This window comes from Hippocampus zosterae, chromosome 8, assembly GCF_025434085.1.
Source record: "Hippocampus zosterae strain Florida chromosome 8, ASM2543408v3, whole genome shotgun sequence".
Lineage (NCBI taxonomy): Eukaryota > Metazoa > Chordata > Actinopteri > Syngnathiformes > Syngnathidae > Hippocampus > Hippocampus zosterae.
Genome location: NC_067458.1, coordinates 5663727 through 5691620, shown reverse-complemented (window position 1 = coordinate 5691620; position 27894 = coordinate 5663727). Strand labels below are relative to the sequence as shown.

General features: G+C 40.7%; 2 protein-coding genes across 3 annotated transcripts in view; one reads left to right on the top strand and one right to left on the bottom strand.

The window, feature by feature from the left end:
- mpl (MPL proto-oncogene, thrombopoietin receptor) overlaps positions 1 to 27894 on the bottom strand; it is a 297799-nt gene that overhangs the window by 36060 nt on the left and 233845 nt on the right.
- LOC127605621 (collagen alpha-1(XXIV) chain) overlaps positions 1 to 27894 on the top strand; it is a 130579-nt gene that overhangs the window by 40490 nt on the left and 62195 nt on the right. For both annotated transcript variants that reach the window (XM_052073292.1, XM_052073293.1), the window contains 18 exons: positions 77 to 130; positions 3363 to 3407; positions 3880 to 3933; positions 4202 to 4246; positions 5635 to 5688; positions 6657 to 6701; positions 13732 to 13785; positions 14582 to 14626; positions 15999 to 16052; positions 16658 to 16702; positions 18144 to 18197; positions 18375 to 18428; positions 19810 to 19863; positions 20839 to 20892; positions 20963 to 21016; positions 21770 to 21814; positions 21998 to 22051; positions 25081 to 25125. In XM_052073292.1, the coding sequence (XP_051929252.1) occupies positions 77 to 130; positions 3363 to 3407; positions 3880 to 3933; positions 4202 to 4246; positions 5635 to 5688; positions 6657 to 6701; positions 13732 to 13785; positions 14582 to 14626; positions 15999 to 16052; positions 16658 to 16702; positions 18144 to 18197; positions 18375 to 18428; positions 19810 to 19863; positions 20839 to 20892; positions 20963 to 21016; positions 21770 to 21814; positions 21998 to 22051; positions 25081 to 25125 (909 nt within the window). The remainder of the gene's footprint in view (positions 1 to 76; positions 131 to 3362; positions 3408 to 3879; positions 3934 to 4201; positions 4247 to 5634; positions 5689 to 6656; positions 6702 to 13731; positions 13786 to 14581; positions 14627 to 15998; positions 16053 to 16657; positions 16703 to 18143; positions 18198 to 18374; positions 18429 to 19809; positions 19864 to 20838; positions 20893 to 20962; positions 21017 to 21769; positions 21815 to 21997; positions 22052 to 25080; positions 25126 to 27894) is intronic.

Here is a 27894-nt window from a genome sequence, read left to right as displayed (position 1 = left end):
ACGGTATACAATGCTTGTGTATTGCAATATTTTTGAAAGGAGATGTCTTATTTTTGTCTTTTAATTGTTCCAAAAGGGTGACAAAGGTCCACCGGGTCTACTTGGTTCTGAAGGATTTCCAGGTTTGCAGGTAAGATTTGATCTTTTCTTAATGCAATGGATTAAAAAATGAATACATCGTGTAAAATTATATGCCATCAACTTCATTAATGAAATGAAGGAAATTAACATTTGCTTATTTGAGATTTCTGATTTTGCTTGCGCTGCTGCAGAGCTCAATATTTCCGTTGTTGTCTTCAGTCAAAGCCTTTGACTTAAACACTGTGCTGCCTGTAAAACCTCATGTGCTTTGAGATCAAGGTCAAAGGTCATCTGAAAGAGGAAAGGGCCCCACTTTGCTCAGGGTGAAAGAGTCAATTGCAAGCACAATCTTCCATAGCATCCTATGCCTGCGGGAGGGTCAATACGGTTGCAATTAAAGACCAAGTTCAAGTCTGGCATGATTGTCTTTTGCCTTTTGGAGTTCACTGTGTTGCAGTGTTCCCCCACCAGCATTCACACAAACTCTCTGAGCTTCCCATAGACCACAGTCCATGTCAGAGACCTGGGCTGAGCCCAAATTCACAGGCTACATCCACCAAAAGGCCGCGTTGTCGCCCACATTTTTTTGTCTGCATGACATGACTTTCGGTGCAACGCGACCGCACGTGGTTTCCAAATTCTCGAAAGACAATTCGCAGGCTTGGTCCTTTGACACCTTCAGAGGCTCCTCCTCCTGTCGCCTCGGTGTACCGCATAAATTTGGACAGGCACAGGGATGTATTGTGGCTACAAATTACGCCTTTGGAGGACCTGGCCTGTGAATTTGGACACAGCCATTCACGTGGCGGCCAAACCACTGTCAACATCTGTCCCAAATCTTGGATCATCACAAGTTACATGATGCAGATATTTTGCAAAAACATTCTAACCACCTACATATCAAAATAGAACATAACATTGAATAGAGAACTGTGACACAAAGAAATTCAGCCCGAGTTTGTTTCATTTATTTTAACATACAGGTCATTTGAAACACAATGAATTAAGTTTGACTGCAGTCCGTAGCAATGTGGTCTGGCATTGTCCACTCATAAATTATTGAAAACATGTCATTTAATAAAACAGACAAATTCCTCGACACCTGACCTCTGCCACTGTATGCGCTGAGAGGGTGAGATAAGTCTGCAACTGCTCACACACGCAATTTAGAGGCAACATTGTTGGGGACCAGTGCAAGCAAAGTGGCAAGGAAATCATAGACTGGTCTTCCAGTCAATAAGTACGTGCTCTATTCTATCATGTGGAATGGATTGGATAATGCCACACGAGTGCTCTTTACCTTACACTATTAATGGTCATATTTAAGTGAATAATAATCATCCATCCTTGACATTCTTTCACTTATACTGCTTATAGTCAGCTCATTATGCGACCCAGACGCTCATATCACAAACAAAACATGAGTTTTTGTTTTAAAGACACTCCCAATATGATTAAGTGGAACAGATTACCGGTAGGTAACAACACGACAAGGGCTCCCCTGAAGAAAAAGGGAAATCCACAGATGTATGCTCATTTTTAAGTGAATAATGATTACAGTATTTTCCACACTAAAAGGCGCACTGGAGTATGAGGCGCACCTTCAATGAATGGCCTATTTTGTAATTTTTGTGATATATTGGACATACAGGATTATAAGGTGCAATCTACAATGCATCCACCAGATGGAGCTACGCACTCTCTATTCGACTCGAGAGGCGTTCATGACCGCCTCCGAAAAACGTAAATTAACGATTACTTCAATGAAAGTACGAAAATTGAAAATAAAACATAAAAACAGAAAATCAACCGAGGAAATCACAAAATAAATTCTATAGCCCCCCCTACAGATTTTATTTTGGCATTTCTTTGAGTGTACTTGCAACAGAACGATCAGATGTCAGTAAAATGTAGGAGACTGGACTGTCTCAGAAATTTTTGTTATTTATTCCTTTGTCGTGTACTGTATTCACAAACAAGGAGATCACAAAATACATTCTGCACGGGGGCTATGGAATTTATTTTGTGATTTCCTCGCTTGGTTTTCTGTTTTGATGCATTATTTTCAATTTTTGTAGTTTCATTGAAGGAATCATTCATTCATTCATTCATTCATTCATTCATTCATTCATTCATTCATTCATTCATCTTCCTAACCGCTTGATCCTCACTAGGGTCGCGGGGGTGCTGGAGCCTATCCCAGCTGTCTCCGGGCAGTAGGCGGGGGACACCCTGAATCGGTTGCCAACCAATCGCAGGGCACACAGAGACAAACAACCATCCACGCTCACACTCACACCTAGGGACAATTTAGAGTGTTCAATCAGCCTGCCATGCATATTTTTTGGAATGTGGGAGGAAACCGGAGTACCCGGAGAAAACCCACGCAGGCCCGGGGAGAACATGCAAACTCCACACAGGGAGGCCGGAGCTGGAATCGAACCCAGTACCTCTGCACTGTGAAGCCGACGTGCTAACCACTGGCGTTTTAAAAAAACAACACAGCTCTCTTTTTTCGTAACTGCAACAAAAACTAAAAACAACAAAAAATAAAGCAGTGACACAGTTCACTGAACCAAAAGCAAGTTATAACATTGTACGCATGTCTCCAGCAAGGAGCCATTTTGGGGTTGAGATACTACCATAATGACCATACACAAAGCGCATCTGATTTTAAGGCACGCTTTGTGAGCTTTTAAGAAAATGGAAGACTTTTCGGTGTGCCTTATAGTGTGGAAAATACGGTAGTCATTTTCTAGCCGCTTTACATTGAAGTCTTGGGTGTGAATGATTATATGTGTGTTTATGCTCTGCTGTTGACTCGTGAATAGTCTAAGACAGGGGTGCCTAAGTCTGATCCTCAGGCGCCCCTATCCAGTCATCCATGTTTCCCTCCTCCAGCACACCTGATTCAAATTATCAGTTCATTAGCAAGCTGTGCAGAAGCCTGAAAATGATCCTGATCATTTGAGTAAGGATTGTTGGAGGAAGGAAACACAGTAAAACGGTAAAAAGAATACATAATAAATCCTGTACACTGGGGATAACAGTTTTCATTTGAGTCATGTAAAAATTGTATTACCCGGTGATGTTTGAAGTTTGGTCAGGAAAAGCGAAAGCGATGCCCACATTTTACTAGTTTAAACAGTCCACTTTATGGAGCTGATGTATGCCACAATCGATTTTGCATTTCTTTATATATTATGGCTGATAGCATATACTTCTCTTAATGTTGTGGAAAATATACACTCAAAACACATTTGCGTTATTCCTTTCCCAAGGGTCCAAAAGGTTATCCGGGACCACCTGGGCTGCCTGGAGAGGAAGTAAGTATTTTATTTATTTGGTGTAAGGAATTTAAAGATAGACAGTATAATCCTGTACGCATCGCACTGTCATCTAGTATAAAGCTAGTTCATTAAAATATCAGGTCAGACAAACTGCCAAAGTTAAAATTACTCAAGAGTGTTTGAATCATGTATTTACAATAATGCAGATTGAAATTGGGGACTACTTCGTGTCATCCACAGTTAAACTTGGTTGAGTAAAAAGAGGAGTACCGTAGTTAAAGAGTCTAATAGCAGTAGGTGCCACCTGAAAGGGGTGTATAAAGGGAAAAGCGAGCGGATGGGGTTGTCTTGGTGGAGCCTCCCTAGAATGAAGAGGGCTTGTTTTATTCCAGCTTTGGCAGCATTGGTTTGACTTGATGTTTCTCCTCTTTCACTTTATCCATCCATCTAATCTACCTGTTCACTGTTCATTCATTCACCTTCCCCTCTCTGTGTTTGTCTGCTTCAGGGCATACCAGGACTTCCTGGAGAAGCCGGGTCTGCAGGTTACCCTGGCAGGCAGGTGCAGTGAAAAAGACAAAAAAAAAACTTGTTTGTCCATTGTCTTTGCTTCTTTCTTGCTCAACAGAGAGAGCCCAACAAATAAAGATGGCTGCAAATGTATTTTCAGTATAGATTAGCTTTTGAAATAAAATCTGTACGGTGTCAAACAGTCAAGAATTGAGCGTGCTTTACACTGTGTACATGGGTTTATGCTGTTTTTGTTGTTGTTGTTGTTTGAGTCTTTCCTACATACAAAGTTCTCATCACCAGTCCTTCCGTCGTTGCAGGGTGCTGCTGGCCCAGAAGGTAACCCTGGGCCAAAGGGTGTTCGTGTAAGTATTACTCGCTCCTTATATTTTCTCTTCAGAAACACTTAATACTTAATTTCCTGAAAAGATGAGCACAGTGTCAGACTTTCAATCTTGTTCCAGAGAGCTAATTTTTGAAACATTGGAGGCTGCAGTTCACTTGTTAAGGCTTGAGGACGTTTGGAAAGATTCCACAACGTATAACTAAAGCAATGCCTCCAGATCTCTGAAAAGAGATTAGGTAGGAATACCTATGGGGAAATGAAAAGAGTATGTGTATGAAATGAATTTTATTGAGACTCTTTGTGTGGCAGCTGTGTGAACCACGACCCTACCAATGGCTCCAATTTTTTCAACATTTACTGGAAGAAGTGACACAAGAAAAAAATATGCCTAACACAGCATAAGGTGTCCGCTCCCTCCTTTAGTACTGCAAAATTACTACAATGAAAAGAACATGCCACTCATATGAAGAAGTGCAGATATGTCATTTATAGAACTGGGGCAGTCTCAATTGGCCTCCAGTTAAATTGTAGACTTTTTTGGGGTCTGCCTGTGAAAAATTAGGTCATCCAGCCAGCCAGCCATTTGCTGATCCGCTTTATCTTCACAAGGGGGGCATGCCGGAGCCTATCCCAGCTGTCTTTGCGCAGTAAGCGGGGGACACCCTGAACCGGTTGTCAGCCAATTGCAGTGCACACACATATGAACAACCTTCCACGCTCACAATCATACCCAGGGACAATTTTGAGTGTTCCATGAAACTGCCACACATGTCTTTGGAATGTGGGAGGAAAACACAGTACCCGGAGAAAACCCACGCAGGCACGGGGAGAACATGCAAACTCCACACAGGAAGGCCGGCGCAGGAATCAAACACTGCACCTCTGCACAGTGAGGCCGACGCGCTAGCCAGTTGATCACTGGGCCGCAACTTTAGGTCAACCAGAAAAAAAAAAACCTAATTCTGCACTCTCAAAAGGGGCATTCTCTAATAACAAACTCAGTCGTTTAGGTGGATTTACTTCGGTATTCTGTTTATCGGTAACAGCATATATGTCGTGCATCATATCTTGTTGAGTTTTTTTATGTAATGCAGATGTGCAAATTTTGTATCAGGAATACCGCAACATCAGTAAAGTTCAACTCTTGACTTTAACCTCGTTATAGATTGAACGTGCCCTTCATTGGCTGGTGGGACACAATGTGTAAATATGAATACTGCTAATCCTTTTTCGTAAAAAGGATTAGCTTTGGATTAACTTTCCATTTTCAACCAATGGAAAGTTGTAGTATCCATACTTGGGGAAATGAAATGTCTTTTAGCATAGTTTCTATGTACAATTTTAGAATACTTCTTTCTCATTATCTGAACATTTTCTGACATAATATTCTTTTGTAAAATTTTCCAGGGTTTCATTGGACTTCCTGGCATAGCTGGGCCACCAGGACTAGAGGGGGAGAGGGTGAGTGATAATTAGTTTATTTACAAGTGCAACTGACATATGTTATATGCCTTTGTTTTGTTTGTTTGGTTAAAGACATAGACAAGAGATGGGGTATTTTACAACCTGACTAGATTTTGAAAAAGGAAGTTTAGAGATCTTGGTCTTTTCATTTTGGTAATGCGAGGATGAATTCCCACAATGTATTCATTTTATGTTAGTGCCCTCAGGGTCATCTTACAGCACATACATAGTGTGTCATTTTCTTGAAACTATTTAGAAACTACATACAAGTATTTCTCACATTTACAGTCATTTCTTGCCACCCTCGCAACCTTCCCCCTAAATCACCCTTTCTAAAGCGTTTTTTTCCCCTGTGTCCTCATGTATTATACGGTCCAACGATCTGCTGATAGCCACAGTGAGAAATCTGAGTGTCGTCCGGATATTAATTTGTTGGATTGGGATTCCGTGTGTTGGGACATATTTTTCATGTAGAGAGAAGTACTCTTACCTTGCTAACAATTTTGTATGTAAACATTCAAGCCTTTCTTCATCCTTCAGCCTTTCACCCTTGCCAATTTGCCTGAAGTCACAAAAACAAAGATGAAAAAAGTTGTGCAAGTGTGCTGAGTGTCTCGGAAGATCACTGAGCGTTGTAAAAATGCCTTTGTGGAGGTGAAAAAGATTAGCTTTGAAAAATACTTCTTGCCTTCTGGCAGGGCCACCGCTCCCTATGCGTAGATAATGCACCGTGCATAGGGAACTGTTGTGCGTTGGGGCACCATCGTCCGTGGTTACTTGTACGGTACTTGTGTATAAAACCACCTTGATTTTTCATTATTTTTTGACAATAGAAGCTTTATTATCAAAGAATTACAGTGAGTAAAAATTGCTGAAGGAATTATAACAGAAAGAAGGTGCCTGCTCATTTGATAAGCAATGTAATGTAAATACTGAGTAATCAATTTCTACTACTTACTTTCTAGGGAACGCCTGGTCCTCCTGGAAACCCTGGTCCTAAAGGAAGACAAGTAATACACATTTTTCATTTTTGATTCTTTAAACTTTGTGTGTGTGGTGTGTGCGCGCGCGCGTGTGTGTGTGCGTGTGCACGTGTGTGGCGCTGTCACCATATTAAGATGTGTCACCACAAACCACATGATGCAGATTTCATCTCTTATTGGTCACCAGAACATTAACAGGAATCTGTGTAGACTAACGTTTGAAGAGTGAATACAGTTAATAAACAAAAATAACAAACACAACAGCTAAGTGTTGCCTGTTACAAAGGGCAACTTTGTAGCACCTATTTTGTCAAACTGGCACCTGTGCGCTTGGCATTCAAATGGGCATAACTTTACCGTGTTTAGGGCCAAGTTGTACCTCTGTGTGTGTGCGTACCTCTCCTCGCCGTCAACTCATCTGATAATAGGGTAACAGAACGTAATGTCTACGCTTGACATAAAAACAGGCTTATTGTCATTTTCGTGCTGGGGCAATGGTCTAGTTCGGTGTGTTTGTGAATTTGGTAGGCACGCTACGCCTCACTTTCTCGTTGCACCCCCTGGTGCATCTGCTAATTTGACTAGAAAAAGTAGACTAGATTTTGGACTTGCTAAAAGCAGGTCTCACTGTCTGCCTGGGGATAACGCTATTTTGGTTTATTTGATCAAGGCGCAGGCAGACAAATTTGGACATTTCATTGATTTCATCCCCTTTCAGTCATAAATATGACACGAGCATGTCATAACAGATTAAAATCAGTATCATCCTAAAGATATTTTAATAGCACTCCCCTCAGATGGGGGGGGGGGCACACATATGCCCAATTGGGGATGCAAGGCGGTATGCAATAGACCCTTCTCATGTGTTGAGGGATCCACATAAGAAGGACTGGTTTCAATGTGTCAATGCAATGGGCAGGTGCTCCAAGTATGGACCTTTTTTAAAAAACTAGACATGTAGACCGATGACTGATAACACGAACAAGGGATAAGGCTGGTCTTTGTCTTTTAATTTTGCGTGTGGACCCTCGAACATGGCGCCGGAAGCTAGCATTGTGGGCAAAATTATGTCAGCGAGACAACCGACTACATCATAGGTGTCAAACTCAGGTAATGGAGGGCCGCTGTCCTGCATGTTTTCCAAGTCTCCCTGTTCCAACACACCTGATTCAAATGATCAGATCATCAGCATGCTCTGCGGAAGCCTGACATTGAACCTGTTCATTTGAATGAGGTGTGTTGCAAAGGAAGACTTGGAAAACATGCAGCACAGCGGCCCTCCAGGACCTGAGTTTGACCTATGGACTACATCATCTGCAAGGGGAGAGCTTGGAGTTTACCGGCCAATGTCATGCATGGCCCCCATTGAGTCAATTTCTATTTCTACAGTGTCAAGCATGGTGGAGAGAGAGAGTGAGAGGGAGAGAGAGTGAGAGGGAGAGAGAGTGAGAGTGAGAGTGAGAGAGAGAGTGAGAGTGAGAGTGAGAGAGAGAGAGAGAGAGAGAGAGAGAGAGAGAGAGAGAGAGAGAGAGAGAGAGAGAGAGAGAGAGAGAGAGAGAGAGAGAGAGAGAGAGAGAGAGAGAGAGAGAGAGAGAGAGAGAGAGAGAGAGAGAGAGAGAGAGAGAGAGAGAGAGAGAGAGAGAGAGAGAGAGAGAGAGAGAGAGAGAGAGAGAGAGAGAGAGAGATTTTACCGTGTCATTTTCCTGTCATATATATTGTCATTTGCCAACTGCAGCCAACTGTATGTGATCAATATGTCAAATACAGCTTGATTAAAGCTATCATTTATTAATTTATGCCACACCGCTGCTAACAGGTGACAAACTGAACACTATGCAGGGAAGTGAATCATCTTCACCGTAAATTGCAACAAACCTATCATGCAAAATAAAATAAAATTAAGGAGTAAATTAAAATTAATAAATAATGATGTGGGTGAATGCAAATAATATATACTACTGCTTTGGGAAAGAATAAAGTAGCAACAACAAACCCATAATGATGAAAACTTAATTAACTATTTATAGTCAAGTCATGTCAACAGTATTTATAGAGCACTTTCAAACAGCTATCGCTGCATACAAAGTGCTGTACATGGAGCAATTTAACATGCACAATAAACAGTAAGACAAATCGGTAATAAAGGCGGTATAAAGCACCAAACAGTATAACCAAGAACAAATCTAAGTCATGCTGAGTCGAATGCCAAAGAGTACAAGTGAGCTTTGAGGAGGGTTTTGAAGATAGGCAGCGAGGAGGCTTGCCGAATGTTCAGTGGGAGGTCATTCCAGAAAGAGGGACCAGCCACAGAAAAGGCTTGATCCCCTCTGAGCCTCAGTTTAGTTCTTGGTACTTCTAATAATGTCTGGTCCACAGACCTGAGGCGCCGGGCAGGTGTGTAGGGGCGGATGAGCTCAGAGAGGTAAGGTGGCGAGAGATTATTCAGAGATTTGAAAACAAATAGGAGGATCTTGAATATAACTCTAAAATGAATGGGGAGCCAGTGAAGGCATGCCAGAATAGGGGTTATGTGCTCCCTCTTATGAGTACCAGTCAAGAGGCGAGCAGCGGCATTTTGGACCAGCTGAAGGCGCTTAATGGAGGACTGACTGGCTGACTCCAAACTAAAGGGCATTGCAGTAATCGAGCCGGGATGTGACAAAGGCATGAATTACTGTCTCAAAGTGTTCATGTGAGAGGAGAGGTTTTATTTTGGCCAGCTGTCTAAGGTGAAAGAAGCTGTATTTAACAACGACACCAATTTGCCGATCGAGTTTGAAACCACTGTCCAGTTTAAGGCCTAAGTTTGATACTGTTGACTTAAGATACGGAGACAGGGGGCCCAAGTCTACAGGATGGAATGTACAAGGGCCACTGGGACCAAACAATATCACCTCTGTCTTCTTTTCGTTGAATTTCAAGAAATTTTGTGCCATCCAGGTTTTGATTTCTTCCAGACAGGATAGGAGTGGCTTTAATGAGAAGGCGTCTTTCTTGCTCAGTGGGACATCGATCTGGCAGTCATCTGCATAGCAGTGGAAGGGCATACCATGTTTCCTTAAGATGGAACCCAATGGGAGCAGATACAGCGAGAACAGCAGAGGCCCCAGAATTGAGCCCTGTGGAACACCACATGACAGGGGAGCAGTGCGTGATTCAGAGCAGCCAAGGCTGACACAAAAGGTTCTGTCAGCTAGATAGGACCTAAACCACTCAAGAGCACTGCCGCCAATGCCCACCAAGTGCTGCAAACGAGTCAGCAGAATACTGTGATCCACTGTATCAAATGCTGCAGTTAAGTCCAATAAAACGAGACACACGTGGTCTCCAGAGTCATTTGCCAGGAGGATGTCATTAGAAACGCGTAAAGATGTTATAAAATAAAAGAATGCCCTGAAGGCCTGCTCGATATGCTTTCAAACTACACAACTGATAGAAATTTTTATTTGAGCCTCATCAAAACACAAACAATCACAAAACTGAGAATCCTAGATATTTTTTTCTGATAATTGGACAGTCCCAAAACGCTTTGCTGGGCTGCTTATGTCACCTGCAGAAGTTACTTTGCTTCTATTTGCATGTGATCATTTAATATCACAGTTTACTGGATGCATTTCTCATTTTATACAGGTCTGTTTAATGTCACGTTAAATTAATGTGAGAAACATTGAGCAAAGTGTGTTTTAATTTCATTTATAGAATAACTGAAAATGCTGAAAATATCATGATCATAATGTGAAATGGCCTACATCGTGACCGAATATTTTTTCCATGTCGTCCAGCACTACTTGAGCGAACAGCGCTCGGAATGCCCTGATTTTGATGCAAATGATGCTACAATTGGCCAGGAAAAGTCTACCGGTACTTCCTTCCCACAACAGCGCACAAAGGTTCAAATACAGTACTCTGCCATGCCCACTTCTAATCAACTCAACTCAACTATATTACTCAACTCAACTGTATTTATAGAGCACGTTCAAACAGCCATCACTGCATACAAAGTGCTGTACATGGAGCAATGAACAAATACATCAGTAAAGCAATAAATCAGTTACACACATGGTCGATAGCACCAAACAGTAAAACTAAGGTCAAATCTGAGTCATGCTCAGTCAAATACCAAAGAATACAAGTGAGTTTTGAGGCGTGTTGTAAAGTCAAGCAAAAGACCAAAACAAAGATGCCTATGAAAACAGCTGGCGCAAAAAAAGGGCCCAATGTGGATCACTTGATGGACAACGACCCACGCAGAGTATGGCAATGAACACAACAATTGTTCATTACTATGTTACTATGAAGTCAACACTGTGAACAGCGTCAGCCAAGCTGACACCTCACTGGCTGAGGAATTGAACAATTTCTTTGCCAGGTTTGAGGTCAATAGGCTTGCAGTAGACCTGCCACCTCCACCAGCTACCAGCCACACCCTCACAGGGACAGGAAGCAAGAGATGTGCCGAAGACAGCCAATCCACGGAAGGCAGTTGCCCTGGACGGAGTGTCAGAGAGAGTTTTTAATTCCTGCGCTGACGAACTCGTGGGGGTTTTCACCAGAATTTCGAACACTTCCCTAATGTAGCAAAGGCTACTATACCATCCTGCTTTTAATCCACCACTATTTTCTTTGAGCCAGAAAAAAAAACAGTTCCACTGGACCTTAAAAGCTCCAGACCAGTAGTACTGACACCTGTTTTCATGAAATGTCTTGAGAAATTGGTTTACTAGGACATAAAATGTAGCCATCCAACCTCTTTTGACAATCATCAGTTTGCGTATTGATCAAACAGGTCCACCGAGGATGCTATAACATATGCTATAACAACACACACTGCAGCACGTAGCCATCAGGAGCACCGCAACACCTATGTGAGGATGCTATTTGTGCATTAAAGCTCAGCGTTTAATCCCATCATCCCAAACATCCTTACAAATAAATTGCCCCACCTGGACCTCTTCACCTCCACCTGAAGCTCGATCAGAGACTTCTTCACTAACCACTCCCAAGTTGTCAGACTGGGACGACACCTGTCCTGCACTATAACACTCAGCATGGCGTGCCACACGGTTGTGTTCTCAGCCCTCCGCTAATTCTCCTTTCCATCTATGACCAGTGTTGGGCATTAAAAATTAAAATACAATGGTGTGATTAGCTATTACTTATTCCAAAAAGTTATTGCGTTACTAACTCCATTATTACCATGAAAAACTCACCACAGTAATTCTGAATTTTTCGATTATGTTCTATCCATAGTGTAAAATGTGTTTAAAATAGCTGAATGAATAATAAAAAAACTATTTATTTTAGGACATTTGGCATTTATTTGAACTCAACAGATGGCAACTTGACTCATGCATACAAATACAAATGTATATAAATGGCCTTATCACAAGGCGTGTTGTCTGTATTTGTATATTAAAGCACAGTAACCTGAGCATTATCCAACTCTTAAACTTTCAGTAAGAACAAACATCCATCCATCCAAATTCTAATCCGCTCAAATCCTCACAAAAGTCACGGGCGTGCTGAATCCTATCCCAGCTGTCTTTGGGCTGTAGGTCGGGGTACACCCTGACCTGGTTGCCAGCCACTAGGGCCCACATAGACAAATAACCATCCGCGTTCATACTCACAACTAGGGACAATTTAGAGGGTTCCATTAAACCTCTCATAACCCACGCATCCAGATTCAGAGACACTTTTTTTCCCCTACAGCCATCATAATTTAAACACTCACTTAAAATAACCAAACAAATAAGAACAACACTACAATATTAAATTAAGTATTTTATTCTGTTTTTATCAGGGACTATTGTGCGATTCTGCCACTGGCTGGCCCTTTTTAGAGTGCCTCTCGATTCTCTGTTTTTGCTTCGGACTGTTTCTTTTGCTGTTTACTGTTTCTTTGTGAATGAAGATTGACTCCACATCTTGTTACATGCTCACAATAAGGCTATCTGATCTGGTTTCACCCAGTCCAACTTTAACTAGTCTACTTTCTGTCACCAAATTGTCAAGTGCACCGGGGGCGTAGAAAAGAAAACACCGTTGGTCCGCCGCAACGTCCTTAATTCCCAGACACAGTAAACTAGACTTGCCTGTCATACAAAATGAAAATGTGCCAGGTTTTATGTTGAATGCTGTCTATGGAAATAGAGCCCTAAATCTGCCTGTCAACACTACGACATGCTACCGAAGAGAAATTGAAAACAGTTCAGATTTCAGCGATCAGGAAGCACTACTCCTGAGCATTGATTTGTCAGACTTTGTGTCATGCGGAGCGGGGTCTAGTAAACTAACATACTAATAACGGTATTAGCTACACATTAAACTATCAGTCCAAATTGAATTCAAGTATTGATGTACAAAGCCTGTGAAGTCATTGGTCTAAACTGGGGGTGACATGGTGCCTGTGTGCAACACATTGGTGACCCTTGCTTGAAACAATGCAAAAGACAGAATAAATATGACACTGACTTGAAGCCTCAGTTTTACCATCCGTGTTAAATTTGCCAAGTGGGAAGGCTGCTGAGTGTTGATTTTCTTTTTTTTTTTTTTTTTTGAACGACCAATCTCAGCTCTGACCTTGTGGGGTTTGGACAGTTTCCCCAGTATTTTAATGGTATTCTGTCCTCCTCCTACATTTCCAAAGCATGCTTCTTAGCTTAATTCAAGATTCTAAATCGTCCAAAGGTGTGATTGTGAGTGTGAATGGCTCTTTGTCTATATACGCTTTCTGTAGCCCCGCCCCTTGACCCAAAATCAGTTGGAATAGGCTGCATCTCAATTGTGACGCCAGTAAGGAAAAACAATACAGAAAATGTATGGATGCATGAAAAATGTATTATTTAACTGTCCAATTTTTATGGAAATACGGCATACTTATTTTATGCAATTGGATATATACTAGGCTCATATTTTTCGAAATACCATTTGATTGTCAAAGCGATGAGGAAAAACATGCTAAATGTTTGAAGGTTTGCATTGAGGAAGCTTTTAGAATTGGGGTTATTTATGGAGTATGCATGATACAATTTAATCTGGATGTGTTTCCTCACAGGGTGTGGTGGGTGATGTTGGTGAACGGGGGCCGACTGGCCCTGATGGCAATGAGGTAAGATTCCCTGTCCCAGTTGAGTTCATCTCACTGGATTTTTCTCTTCTCAATAAACTCTGAATTCAATTTGTCTTAGTTTAGTTCAGCTGTCTGCATTCATTACTTTCCAAAACAATTGCAATATGGTACATGGCCATTAAACTAACAATAACTGTAAATGAAAGAAAAAAATCAGGTTTTATGCTTCTGGATGACTCCATTCATCCAACTATTATCCAAACCGCTTATCCTTATCAGAGTCGCGGTTATTCTGGAGCCAATTCTAGCTGTATAACAGTTTGCGGGGTCAACCCTGAACTGGTTGCCAGATAATTGCAGGGCACGCATAGACAAACAACCATTCACACTCACAATTACACCTATAGACAATTTAGAGTGCTCAATTAACCTACTACGCATGTTTTCAGAATGTGGCAGGAAACCAGAGTAGACACAGAAAACACACACAGGGAAGCCTGAGCAAGAATCAAACCCTGCACCTCAGCACTGTGAGGCGAATGTGGCTACAGTACCAGTCGGCCACATGGTGCCCTGAATTAATCCAACCTTTAGGCTCTCAAACCTTGGACGTGGATACCAAATTATTGTGGTGTGCATAGTTTACATTACATTAAAATGACAAAGTACAATACTTAATCAGAATTATTTAAACGCTGATGTACAATATATAACATTATGCTATGTTTAATACAATTTAATAATTTAAATGTCAGAATAGATTTCTTATCCCAAATGCAGAATTTGTATAGTATACCGTCCTGTTTATTTAGCAAGTTGCTGTGATGTTTCACAGGGGCCTGTTGGTGGGACTGGTATTCCTGGCTTTCCGGGCCTAAGGGTAAGTATGTGTTTCGCAACGTTGTGCTTATTTGAATGGTTTATTACATTGCATGACCCCGGTTAAAATCTGTGTTTGATCATTCTCTTGGCAGATATGTACTGATGCTTGTCAGTTGGTTGTATTACATGCCATTATTTTGTCATAGTTAGAGTTGCTGCTACATTCAAGCAGCAGCATATCTCACACCATTAAAAACCATGCAAAATATCTATTGGTTGTAAAGAACCGACACATAAAGAGGAGAGCGAGTTTGTGGAGAAACATAAAAGATAAAAGACATTCAGGGACTTTTCCTAGCGAGGAGGGCATAACTTCCAGTGCCCGGTTGAGAAGAGAGACTTCCGGTTACGAGTTAGGAGGAATAACTCTCGGTTCTGGAAAAAAAAAGTGGAAAGTAAACTGTCGACTCAACTCAACTCATTTTCATCAATCCCATCATCTCTACAATGTTGACACTGAAGTGAGCAATATTCCCTCTAATTCTCCATGTGTGTTCACACAAACTCTCTGAAAATGCCTTGGACCACAGCAAGCAACATCAGACTTGCGCATGGCAGCCAAACCAGTATTGCACCTGTCCTAAACAATTGAGATCAAAATAAGTTACACAATGTAGGTATGTTACCAATAAATAAATAAAATATATTATTGGATAGAGATGTGTACCATGACCCAGAGTTTGTAAGAATTGGTAATGAATGAGGGATTTTTTGAAGCCATGTTTTATGCCATGAATTGGCCCAAATTAACTTGTCCAGAAATTAATACACCATATTTTCTGCACTAAAAGGCACACTGGATTATGAGGCGCACCTTCAATGAATGGCCTCCAGATCCAACCAAATGCAATTTGAACAGCTGCTGCGTAGCTGAAAGTATATCAAGTCAAGTACAACTTGATTGTCGAATGCGCTGTATGTGCAATATACAGCAGAGATTAAATTTCTTCCCTCTCAACCAAACAACAAGAATATAAGAGGAGCCGCTACCGGTGCCCGCGCCACCATCAAACGAACAGTTACAACATAAAATGACAAAATAATACAACACAACACATAAGACACAGACGGTCATGCAATCTAGACTACTTTTCCTGCATACACTTTGTCGTTTGAAACAGTTATAGATGAAAAAGGAGCGAATCAATGACACACATAATGACACAACATCTCGAAAAAGCAACACAAAAAGCTGGAAAAATATCAAGGACTGAAAGAAGAACTAGAGAAAATGTGGAGGGTAAAGGCGACAGGGGTACCACTTGGAAATGTTAACGAGTTGTCAGGTGTTTGTAGAAATCATTTCCGGTGTTAGAAGTGCATTTGGATCCAACTGTGTTTGAAAGATTCGATTTTGTACCTTTCTGTAGGGAGACTTGGGCCCTGAGGGACCTCGAGGACTGCCTGGTATGGTTGGAAGGAAGGTAGTTACACAATGATAATAGACATATACATTTGAAATGTTTCTTGGTTAAATTGTTGCTACAAAACTCCATGTATACATAGCAAAATTAGTTACAGTACATAATTTATGGGATGTATCACAACATTTGTCAGATCTAAAGCAGGATTATTGGTCACATTTTTACAAAATGAATAAACACCTGAATCTTCATCACCTTCATGCGCCCCCTGAGTGGCTACCTCTCCAGCAGCTCATATACCTACATTCTTGCTGCTGGAGGGTGTAAATTTCCCCAGTGTGGGACAAATAAAGGATATCTTATTATTATCAGCACATACGTATTGTAATTTCACATATTGGCCCTGAGTGCTATGCATACTACTACAAAAAATGTCAGCTGTCATCTTTAGATTAATTTGAATTTACCCACTGTCTCAATTTTTTTGCAAAATTGCACTGAACTTTTATTATTCATCATAATACCTGTACATCCTTGATAATATTAAAAAACAACAACATTATTTTGTGTGTTTTTTTTATATTTGATTACGTCATTCTCTCATCTGCTACTACATCAGTCATCCTTTGTTTTGTTGTCCTCTCTCCTTTTCTCTTCTGTGGCAGGGACCAGCCGGACGAGCTGGCCTGCCTGGATTGAAAGGTGATAAGGTGATCTAAATATTTGTATATTTGCAGTGTATTTGTGTGTGTTGTCGTCAAGACAGAAATGTTAAATAGTTGTTGTAGATGGTAGAAGTAGTAGTAAATTCCTTTGTGGCTATTTAAATATTCTACATAAGAGATATGAAACAGAAACTATCCCACTTAGTGGAAGACACCCCCTCCCTTTTTTTTTTAAATTTTGTTCTTTTAATAAAGGCTCAACCAGGTTTTGAATACGATCAGTATATTGCAATGCAATAGAGTGCGGTTCTGATCCTGTCCTGTGGGTGAAGCAGGTTGTCACCTTCTATAGTCTTGCCTTCCAATGAATCAGATGTTGTTATAAAAAAATAAAAGCACAATTATAAAAATGTTTGTATACTGTAGGTCTATGTACAGTGCAGCCTTGGTTAAACTCAATATATTCAGTACAATACACTGTGGAAATAAGTGAGAATACATTTATTTATGAAGAAATAACAGTGTGTTTCCAGTGCAATGTTGCAGCCTTTCCACAGTATTATAGCCTCGCGAATGCTATCACCTGCAAGTCCTCGGACTATGGCGGACGACGGAACCTAGAAGACTGTCACCACTCTCTCGATTGATAATAACAATAACAATAACAATAACAATAATAATAATAGGGCAGCACAGTGGGTGACTGGTTCCGTTAGCACGTCCGCCTCACAGTACAGAGGTGCAGGATTCGATTCTGACTCCAGCCTTCCTGTGTGGAATTTGCAAGTTCTCCCCATGCCAGCGTGGGTTTTCCCTGGGTAATCCAGTTTCCTCCCACATTCCAAAAACATGCATGGCAGGTTAATAGAATCCTCAAAATTGTCCCTAGGTGTGAGTGTGAGCACGAGTGGTCATACCGTACGTCTAAGTGTGCCCTGTGCTTGGCTGGCAACCAGTTTAAGGTGTCCCCCGGCTACTGCCTGAAGACCGCTGGGATAGGCTTCGGTACCCCCCGTGACCCTCATGAGGATAAGTGGATTGGAAAATAGACGGATGGATGGATGAATGTGCCCCACACAGCCGTGGTTGCTCACACGACAGATTGTCCATTAGCACAGACACTACTATATATCAGGCACTCACACGGTTCTCCACTCCCCCAATTTTTTTAAACCTAACGAGGCAAAAAAGATTGAACATTTAAGATACCGTTCATGGTTTCAGGAGACAGAAAACTCACCAAAAATGACGTGGACTTGAGGTGCTGGCTTCATTTGCAGCTCCTACACAAACACTTGTGGAAATGGGTTGCACTGGTTTTTCTTTTTTTTTTTTTTTTTTTTTTTTTGCATTGACGTCCAAGCATCTAGAAGCATGAATCTGTCCCCAAGATCATATGTGCACTGACTTTATATCAGCTTGCTCTTCAATTGTCTCTTTGTTAGTTTTGTGTTGTTATATCTCTGTATGATGCTGTGAAATTTAGGGCGAAGTGGGACAACAGGGTGAACCAGGAGAGATGGGTTTCCCAGGTGACAAGGTATGTGCGATATACATCATTTACCTTTTGGAGCTTGGATTTATTGATATATTTATATTTTAATGAAGCCATCATCCATTTTAATGCTGTCCTAGCCAGAGTGCTGTCCCCGGTGTCCTTGTGATGTGACTGTGTATGCGTGTGTGCGTGTGTGTGTTTGTGTTTGTGTCTTTCAAGGGTGTTTCTGGTGCAGCTGGTCCTCCTGGTCCAAGAGGAAAGCCTGGACCACCGGTATGTTTTAAGTCAGTGAATCTGTGTTTTCTTCCGGTTTGCTTTTACAGACAAAGCAATGTAAACACATCTGCAGAACTTTTTAGCTTGTAAACTAACATTGCTTGTTCATTTTCACAACTCCCCAATACAGACTTTCATTTGTTCAGTAGTGACAGAAACAAGGCAAGAAAGAAGAGAAATGCATTTTGGAAGAAGCAGTTTGTGTTCATTTGTGTAAAAGAATATTTCAGCCGCAGTAAATGCTGAAATATAATTATTTTCTTGAAACAAGTCCAGATGCTATGTACTGACATAGCATCTGGTTCACCTATAGATGACCGTCATCACATTCCTGTTGGATTACTTCGTAACACAAATGCCATATTTGTCTGTGCGCAGTCATGGTGATGGTTTGACCCTGCGAGAACCACTTTTGTAAAATTTCTGGATCAATCGCCAAACAACATCAAAGCATCTTAAACGGCAAAATCCTTAAGTCACCAGCACAACAAACGTGGATTCGTTGAATAACACAGGGAAAATAGTCACAACAGTGTTTCAGAGTAACACTGCAAAAGACAAATATTTACCGGTAAATACTCTGCTATTGTTTACACTTTACACTTGTGGCTGACATCAGTGATCCAGTTCTCTCAGTTGGAAAAACGTCATAAGCAAATAATGGCTGGGAGTTGAGACAACAAGAGAGTAGAGTTGAGAGTCCTTCACCATAATGTCACGACTTTTGAATCTTGTTCATCATCATCTTCAATCAAATTGAAACATTGCAATAGGATAACCTCAGCAACCTTTCGTTGCAGATGGGATAACACATAACTTGAGATAATCTGAAAACCTCCATCCATTCATTTGTTAATCCTCTTATTTGTAAATTTCCCCAGTGTGGGACAAATAAAGGCTATCTTATCCTCACAAGGGTGGCAGGCTTGCCGGAGCCTGTCCCAGCTGTATTCGGGCAGTAGGCGGGTACACCCTGAACTGGTTGCCAGCCAATAGGGCACACAAAGATGAACAACCATCTGCACTCACACTCAAACGTAGGGACAATTTGGAGTGCTCCATTAAATCGCCATGCATGTTTTTGGAATGTGGGAGTAAACCGGACTACCCGGAGAAGCCCCACGCAGGCACAAGGAGAACATGCAAACTCCACACAGGAAGTCTGGAGTCACAATCAAACCCCACACCTCTGTACTGTGAGGTGGACGTGCTAACCAGTCGCCCACCATGTCACCAATCTGAAAACATCACTACACAATCATAAAATATGGGATGTTGCTGTTTAAGATCTGAATACTGGGAGACAATCATATACACTACATGAAGTTTCTGAAGAAATTGCAGTTTCTGTTTTCTTTGAGCTCTGTCTTTTCAACAGGGTAGAACTGGAGAAGTCGGGTTACAAGGCTCACCAGGACCTCCAGGACCAGAGGTACTTTCAAGTTTGCTTCTGGTGTTTATGAGAATAGAAGGCAATGATTGTATGTGGAAAGATTTACAGAAAATGTTTGATTTAGATTTGTAACAAATCATTGCCTGAAGAATGTCTAATTTTGTATATGTCAGTTATTTTGTATAGTTTGTTGAAACATCATTTGAACAACAGATGTAGTTTCACTTTCCAGAAGCAAAGAAATTCAAAGTTACATTGAAATTACATCTACCGCGCATCGTGAAGGAAATTTAGATTGCAATCGAATCAAGACCAAGATCAAATTGATAATACCATCAAAGATTAGATATCAAGTGGATGTTGCAAAAGTACATGTTATGTTCAGAGGCGGTCTTGGCTAGAATTGCTTCCCGGGCCGATGTCCCTTCTCACCAACCCCCGTTCCCCCACCCCTCATCGGCCCTACACAAAATGAACTTACCCCCAAACCTTGCCACCAACAGAACAATATTTTATTCAATATAATCTTAAACACAAAAACGTAACCACAAGGAAGCAAAAAACAAGATCTAAAAATAAATGACAACTTCTTCCATCCATCTCATCTATGAGGAAAAACAAAGTCTGCAGGTCCGTACTTGGTCCTCTGCAAATCAGCTGGGTCCGAATTCAGTCAAAACTGAAGGCTAATTAGTAGGGTCAGCAGACAGATGCTCTTCATTAGGCACATGATTTGGAATTTCTAACACTAAATAGTACCTGGGGAAAACCCACGCAGGCACGGGGAGAGAACATGCAAACTCCACACAGGGACGGAATTGAACCTCTGCACTGTGAGGTCGACGTGCTAACAAGTCTTCCACCGGGCCACCCTCAAAAAGATCTTGAACTATAAAATACTGGTTTAATCTCAACAATATTTCTTCAATAAACCCTTTTTGGCATTTGTAAATTTATGACCTACATCTTTATACAAAAATTAGAGTGCTGGACTCACACTCAGCTCTTTTTCAGGGTTTTCCAGGAGACATCGGAGTGCCTGGGCCCAATGGGCCACCTGGACCAAAGGTATGGCAACATCTGTGTTTCTGTTTTGAACTCACACAAACCGTATCATTCATTTACTGTGTAATTGTAGGGTTTACAAGGTGCTAGGGGTGTCCAAGGCCCGATGGGACCACAAGGAACGCAGGTAAGAGGATTCAATACCTTGATCTAAAATTAAATATTGACACTGTAACAATAAATGGAAAACTCAGTTCATCCAAAAATAACAATTCTATTCAAGTCTAGTGTGCAGAAAGATAAATATCAGGTAAGACAACATGTCTCATGTTAACATCTCTTTTGTGTAAGATGTCTCTTGGAACATGTTCCGCTGGGTGAGGTCATGAATCACATTGGGTACTTATAAAAACAGACCTGAATGTTTTCCAGTCCTTGGGGGGAAACACAAAAAAAAAACTGTTGGCCACTGTACAAGTGCTGAATATGGAAACTTCCAGAAGAGACAAGACATGTCAGTGTCAACACCGAATAGCATCAGTGAAAAAAGAGACTTTTGTACTAAAGTGTTGCTTGTACTGTATACACTGAAATACTACTATGTTGAGCTACTTCCTCAAATGAGCAGACTATTTTAAGGCACTCAGTTATGCTGCAGTATTCATACCAGGTTTTTCTCTTTGTGAGAGCAAATCAACTTTTGTAGTGCAGATTGAGAGATGAGTAATGCGTAATGCTGAAATCATCATTTATTTCAAGACATGTGACAACAGGGTTGTGTTCTCGTTCTATAATCGCTGAACATACCAGCGTGAGTCAAGTTCTTTATTCTGGAGATTACTTTGTGTGTGTGTGTGTGTGTGTGTGTGTGTGTGTGTGTGTGTGTATGAGCATTTTTTGGTAGATATCACTTGATGTACTGTGTGCTGTGTTCTTGCAGGGTGAAGAAGGACCGCTTGGCCCACCTGGCAATGCTGGTCCAAATGTAAGAACTATCGGACGATTTCAAAAACAAAAATATCCTGTATACTTGCAGATTCTTGCAGATAGTTTGAATAATGCATGTGTATATACAGCAAGCAGATGGAATGATCTGTGATAAAGTTTTCATGATCTGAGGCATGATTATGTTTCCTGAATGTGTGCTGCACTCTGCATGTCATATTAGGGGCGACCTGGAAGGAAAGGCCAAATGGGTGAACCTGGTCCAGATGGTCTGCTGGTGAGTCTATTTTCCTAATCTTGTGTTTAAGCAATATTTTGGTACTTTGTATTTGTGACTCGATCAAAACGGACTCTTCTAAATGGGTAGATGTGATCCACCGAAAAATATGAAGAGCTCATTTCCAAAATGTGATACATCCATTTTGATTGTTCTGTGAAAAAGGCCAGCAAGTTTTACCAATATTACTTTTCCCCTATTAAAATAATGCTGATTTAATTTAATTCAATAATTCTGTCTGGAAATAAATTGTAAAGTAATGTACTTGTAGTAGTAGTAATAGTAGAAGTAGAACTAGTAAATAAATAAAAATAATTATGAATTAGGGCAGCCCGGTAGTCCAGTGGTTAGCACGCCGGCTTCACAGTGCAGAGGTACCGGGTTCGATTCCAGCTCCGGCCTCCCTGTGTGGAGTTTGCATGTTCTCCCCGGGCCTGCGTGGGTTTTCTCCGGGTGCTCCGGTTTCCTCCCACGTTCCAAAAATATGCATGGCGGGCTGATTGAACACTCTAAATTGTCCCTAGGTGTGAGTGTGAGCGTGGATGGTTGTTCGTCTATGTGTGCCCTGCGATTGGCTGGCAACCGATTCAGGGTGTCCCCCGCCTACTGCCCGAAGACAGCTGGGATAGGCTCCAGCACCCCCGCGACCCTAGTGAGGATCAAGCGGCTCGGAAAATGAATGAATGAATGAATGAATTATGAATTATGAAATATAATTATTTGATGATGATGATTCTAATAGCACTTATCGTTTTGAAATTAAGTGTATTTTTTCCCCCTGCTATATATCCAGCAACACAAACAATAGAACATGCAATACATTAACTTACTTGAGTCACAAAAGTATGTGATCACAATTTTAATGCATGAATGTCTACCTAAGATTATTTACTCCGAAAGAACAAGAATAACGTTATTTCGAGCCACGCTACATATTTAGTAGGTCTAAAATTGTGGTTGTTTGACATGAAAGAAAACAAGTGTTTTTTTTTTTTTTACTTTGCTTTTAAATGCATTACCGCATTTTCCACACTATTAGGCACATCTTACACTATTAAATTTTCTCAAAAGCCGACAGTTTCCCCTTATAATCTGATGCGGCTGATTTCTTGGAGATATAATTTTTAATGTTTTGTAAAGCGTTTTGTTGTAGCTGCAGCGGTTGTGAAGGCTCTCTATCAATAAAGATGTATTGTATTGTATTCCCTTTAGTGTAGCTCCAACTAGTGGATGCATAATGCAACCTCAGCCGCTATTTGATTGTTGTAATGCGGTGTGCCCTATATATATGAAAACAGTTTTAAATAGGGCATTCATTGAAGGTGCACCTGATACTCCGAAGCGCCTCATAGTGCGGAAAATACGATACATTCTTTTGTTTGTAATTGTTTTTAAATGTATTTATTAATGATTCGTATGTGAAGCACATTGAGTAATCTTGTGTATGAAATACCTCCTGCCTTGCCTTCTTTATGTCTAATCTAGATGGTTCTCTTTATTCAACCTGTGTCAAATGCAGCCAGTTGTAAATCTCATTGGCACCTCAGAACCATCCATCCATTTTTTTTTTCCGATTCGGTTATCGTCACAAGGGTAGCGGGCATGCTGGAGCCTATCCCAGCCGTCTTCGAGCAGTAGGCGGGGACACCCTGAACTGGGTGAATACACACAAGATGAACAATCATGCACGCTCACATTCACACCTAGGGACAATTTAGAGCAGGTGTGCCCATTGCGTCAATCGCAATCGACGAGTAGATCGCAGACTGGCACCCAGTCGATCGCGAGGGGTGTACAGGAGAAAAAAAAAAACAAAAAACAATGTGTGCGTCTTTGTGCATGTTAGTAATATATACTTTTGTGTGAATGTACACTGCACTCTAATCATCCTATCAGTCTCATTTTCACAAAAAGTATTTGAAAAATAAAACAAAATAAAGTAGGTAAATCTTTAAACTATGGTGGCGCATGACCTGCATCACGGGAAGTTGTTAGCACTCAGCAGTCTGCAATTGCAGCTTGTGATCAGAGCTGTTGCGCTATATATTTTATCGTTATCATTATTCTCATTCAGAGTTTATTTCGTGATCAGTTCCCCGAAGGCACGGTCAAACAATAGAAATCTAGAGGGCCAAGGAAAGCATTTTAAAACTGTACGTGTGAGCTACGATAATTAACAAGCTGCAATAGTGCGTCGCATGCCTCCATGTCAGGATGTTGCCCATCATGGTGTCCGTGTGTATGTGCGTGCACGGTAACGGGTCGATCGCGGGAGGTTGGTTGATCGAAAAGTCGAACTTCGGTCCAAAAAATGTGGCCACCCCTAATTTAGAGTGTTCCATTAGCCTGCCATGCATCATCATCCATCAGTTTATCTACATCATACGGTGAATTATCTCAAAGAGCTTTACTCACACATACACTCACATATATTTCACATACACTTATTTACCAATGTATTGAACTGTAAAGTAGAGTCAGAGCATACTGGTGGGTGTATTGCTGTATTGTGATTCCCAAATATTTAAGCACGTACTGTGAGTACTGCATGATCCCATTTTGTCTACAAACATTCAAGTATCGTTTGAGAGAAAAGTTGTAATGTAAGACTGTGTTTGTTGGTTGCACTTTCATTGTCAAAAAGTCTCATTTAGCTTTGCATTGCATTTATGATTAAAGAAAGGAGGACCCTTCCATTCACTGTATGGGTTTTATTCTTAAAGTACTCTATTTTTAGGAAACAAAATCCAGACCTTGCTTTGACTATACTTTTATCTGTCATTACTTTTGTGGCTATGCTCTAAATTAAAAAAACAAAACAATTTCCTGGCTTTCCCATCCGTCATACCTCAGTTACAAGCAACACACATACATACAGTTCAGTTTATGTGGATGTGTGTGTTCCTTTCCTCAGACTTGAAATATCATTTGAGCCCCGAGCTAGTAGCAGGCAGGATGGTTGCACGCAAAAGAAATGTTCTAATTGCAGGAAGCTAATCATGATGCTTTTGAATCTTTCCTTCTTCCAGGGAGAGAAAGGGGACATTGGAAATGTTGGAAAAATCGGACCACAAGTGAGTTGCTTCCACACTCGGAATACGCAGGACTGACACTCATTAACTCTCTTCCTGTTGTCGATTTTCGTTAACTCTGCCATGTGGAGCTAATGTCGAAAGTATGCCCTTCGTTTTAAACGTGAAAATGCCACTGTCTTTGTTGACTGACAATTGTGTGTGCCCAACACCGGACCGCATTCATTTCAAAGAAAAAAATGTGAATCCATGTTTTTTTTTCATGAATTTGGCAGAAAAGCACATTTCAATTCCTCTTCCTCACTTGGCTTGGTTTGTTCAACTTTGCCATCATGTGCACAGTGGCTGTACACACTGAATGTGGTGCGGATGTCCACATATAAACTCCACTGAATCCCAAAATATTCTGCAACATTGTGACAAATAAAATCAGCCATCACAGGTACTGCCACTTGATGTATTTACTATTCCTGAAAGTATTTGTTTAATCCAGAAAATGTTACCTCACTTTGAGAGTGCATTCCCTTCATGTTAATATTTGTGTTTTGTACATTGTAAGCAACCCAGCCCACCAAGTTGAATTGAGTCACTGCGGTACACATATGATAAGGATTATGTGGTTACAGAAGAGAGAACACTTTGAAGCTCTCAACACATGGGGGCTCAGATGATGCGTCACTTTACAAATTAAGTGAATGCACAAGACCTGAGAAAGACCGTTTTTGACGAAGGCATGCACACTTGGCAAAGTGTTCCATAAAATGCTTCAAAGGAAATTTAGCTGGAGGTTGTTTTTAACATTTTTTTAATTTGCCTTAGCTAGCGCATTCCATTTTAGATCTTCCCTTCAGCACCCCAAACTAACTGTAAACGTCTTAAAGCATGTGCGCATTGAAATCCAGTTCATGTCATTTTCCTGTGAGCAACTCACTTTGCACTTATCTAATGTATGAGCATGAGAAACAGGCTGCAAAGGTCAACAGTTATAAACTGGAGTAACGACAAAAACAAAAACAATAAACAGCTTTCGGTGAAGCTCACATCCAATAGATTCTGTCATACGAAACTCTTTAAAAGCATCTCCGTCTGTAAATGATGTAGGTTCCATTTCTTGTCCTAATTAAGGGATTTGTGGTCAATTTTAAGAAAGCCTTTGGGCTGCATCCCTTCTAAGACACCCTGCTTCTAAATCCGCTGCTGCTTTTCTTGCTTGCATCGAACAAGAATCTCCCCTTAGCTCGTGCTACATAAGTTGAACTTTGTGTTTTAGCTGAGCTCGGGACTGATAGATTAAGGCCCCCTTCTTAAACTATTTGCCGAGGTCTTAGGGGTCTCTTTATGGTTTTTGACTGCTTCTCACTCAGTACCATATTTTTTTTGTGAAACACACCATTTATGCTACTGTCTGGTTCATGCTTTAGCGCACATTCATTCGAGCGCTAAACGTAAAGCAATAGCATAATTGAATAAAACGGTAGCAAAAATAATAAATGCAGTATGCGCTTCTCTGGTAACAAATTTTGTTGCCTTGGGGAATAAAAGACAATATTTGAGTTGGTTTTAATCTTTTTGATTCTCCATCAATGACTAAATTGTTTGAAAAAAAAAAGGTTTTACTTCAAATAATAATTGAATAAGTTCAAAATGGAATATCCACCAAGGCTAGCTGGTCACAACTGTTTTTACTTCGTAAAACTCAAAAGCAAAATTTATGAATTTCCTTCATGTTTCTTGCTTGAAATGCCAAAATTGCAACTACTTCACCTCAAAAAAATCATGAGATTTTTTCAAGCATTTTTTGTTCCTGATCCCTCTTTAAAATAAATGTACTATTTGAACAGTTTTTACTGATGCCTGAATTTTAAAAAAAAAACGAGTTTAACCAGTTTTGTTGTGTACATGTAATATGAGGCGATCCTACATTTTATTTGGTTTCATTGCCGTAATGGAACACCGAAGAAAACCATAACTAGAATGTGTTTAACACAGAAATGACAAAAAATGTGTACTGTATTAATATTATCATTAACCATCTATCCATCCATCATTGCATTCTGTCTGCCAAATTCCCTAACACAGTAAACTGGACTAGCCCTGGCATGAAAATGAAGATGCGTACGTTTTTATGCCAAGCGCACGTGCGCCTGTCTTTGAAAATCGGACCCATAGTGTAATTTGCATCATAAGATTCTCTTGTCAAGAGGCTGACTCTGGTTGAGACTACATTCCACCTCTCAAATGTGATCTGGAAGTGGTTAAACTTCACCGATAACTTAAATATTTACATTAGCTCGAGTTTTTCCCTCCCTCAAGCACTCTTTTTAAAAGAGTATTTATTTGCCATTAACCATAAGAGTTACTGTGTGGCCCATTTTGAATGTTGTCACACCACTGCTAAACGCATTGGGACACTGCTATGTTTATTCTATTATGTTTTCTACTCACATGGGCAGTAATCAAAGGCTTTTATTCAACTTCTTCTGCTGCTCTGCTTGGATGGTGTAGTTCATTTGTCCTGGTGAATGCCTTGGGTGTTTAAAAAGAAGCCGGAGTACATTGGGAGAGAAAGGCCATGCCAGCATTTGCCTTGCCCCTGTACAGCAGGACCAGATAAGATGTGGAACATGTATTAAGGGATGGAAAGCCCAATTTATTCTGTCCCTGATAATTATCTGTAAATCCCAAGATTATGTGTTTGATTCCAATTTCTTTGGGGGTGGGTGGCTTTTATTTTCTTAACTGAATGACAGTAAATTGGCAAATAGCGTTGGCTAGGAAAACATCCAAACATTGGCCTTTGTATATAATGGG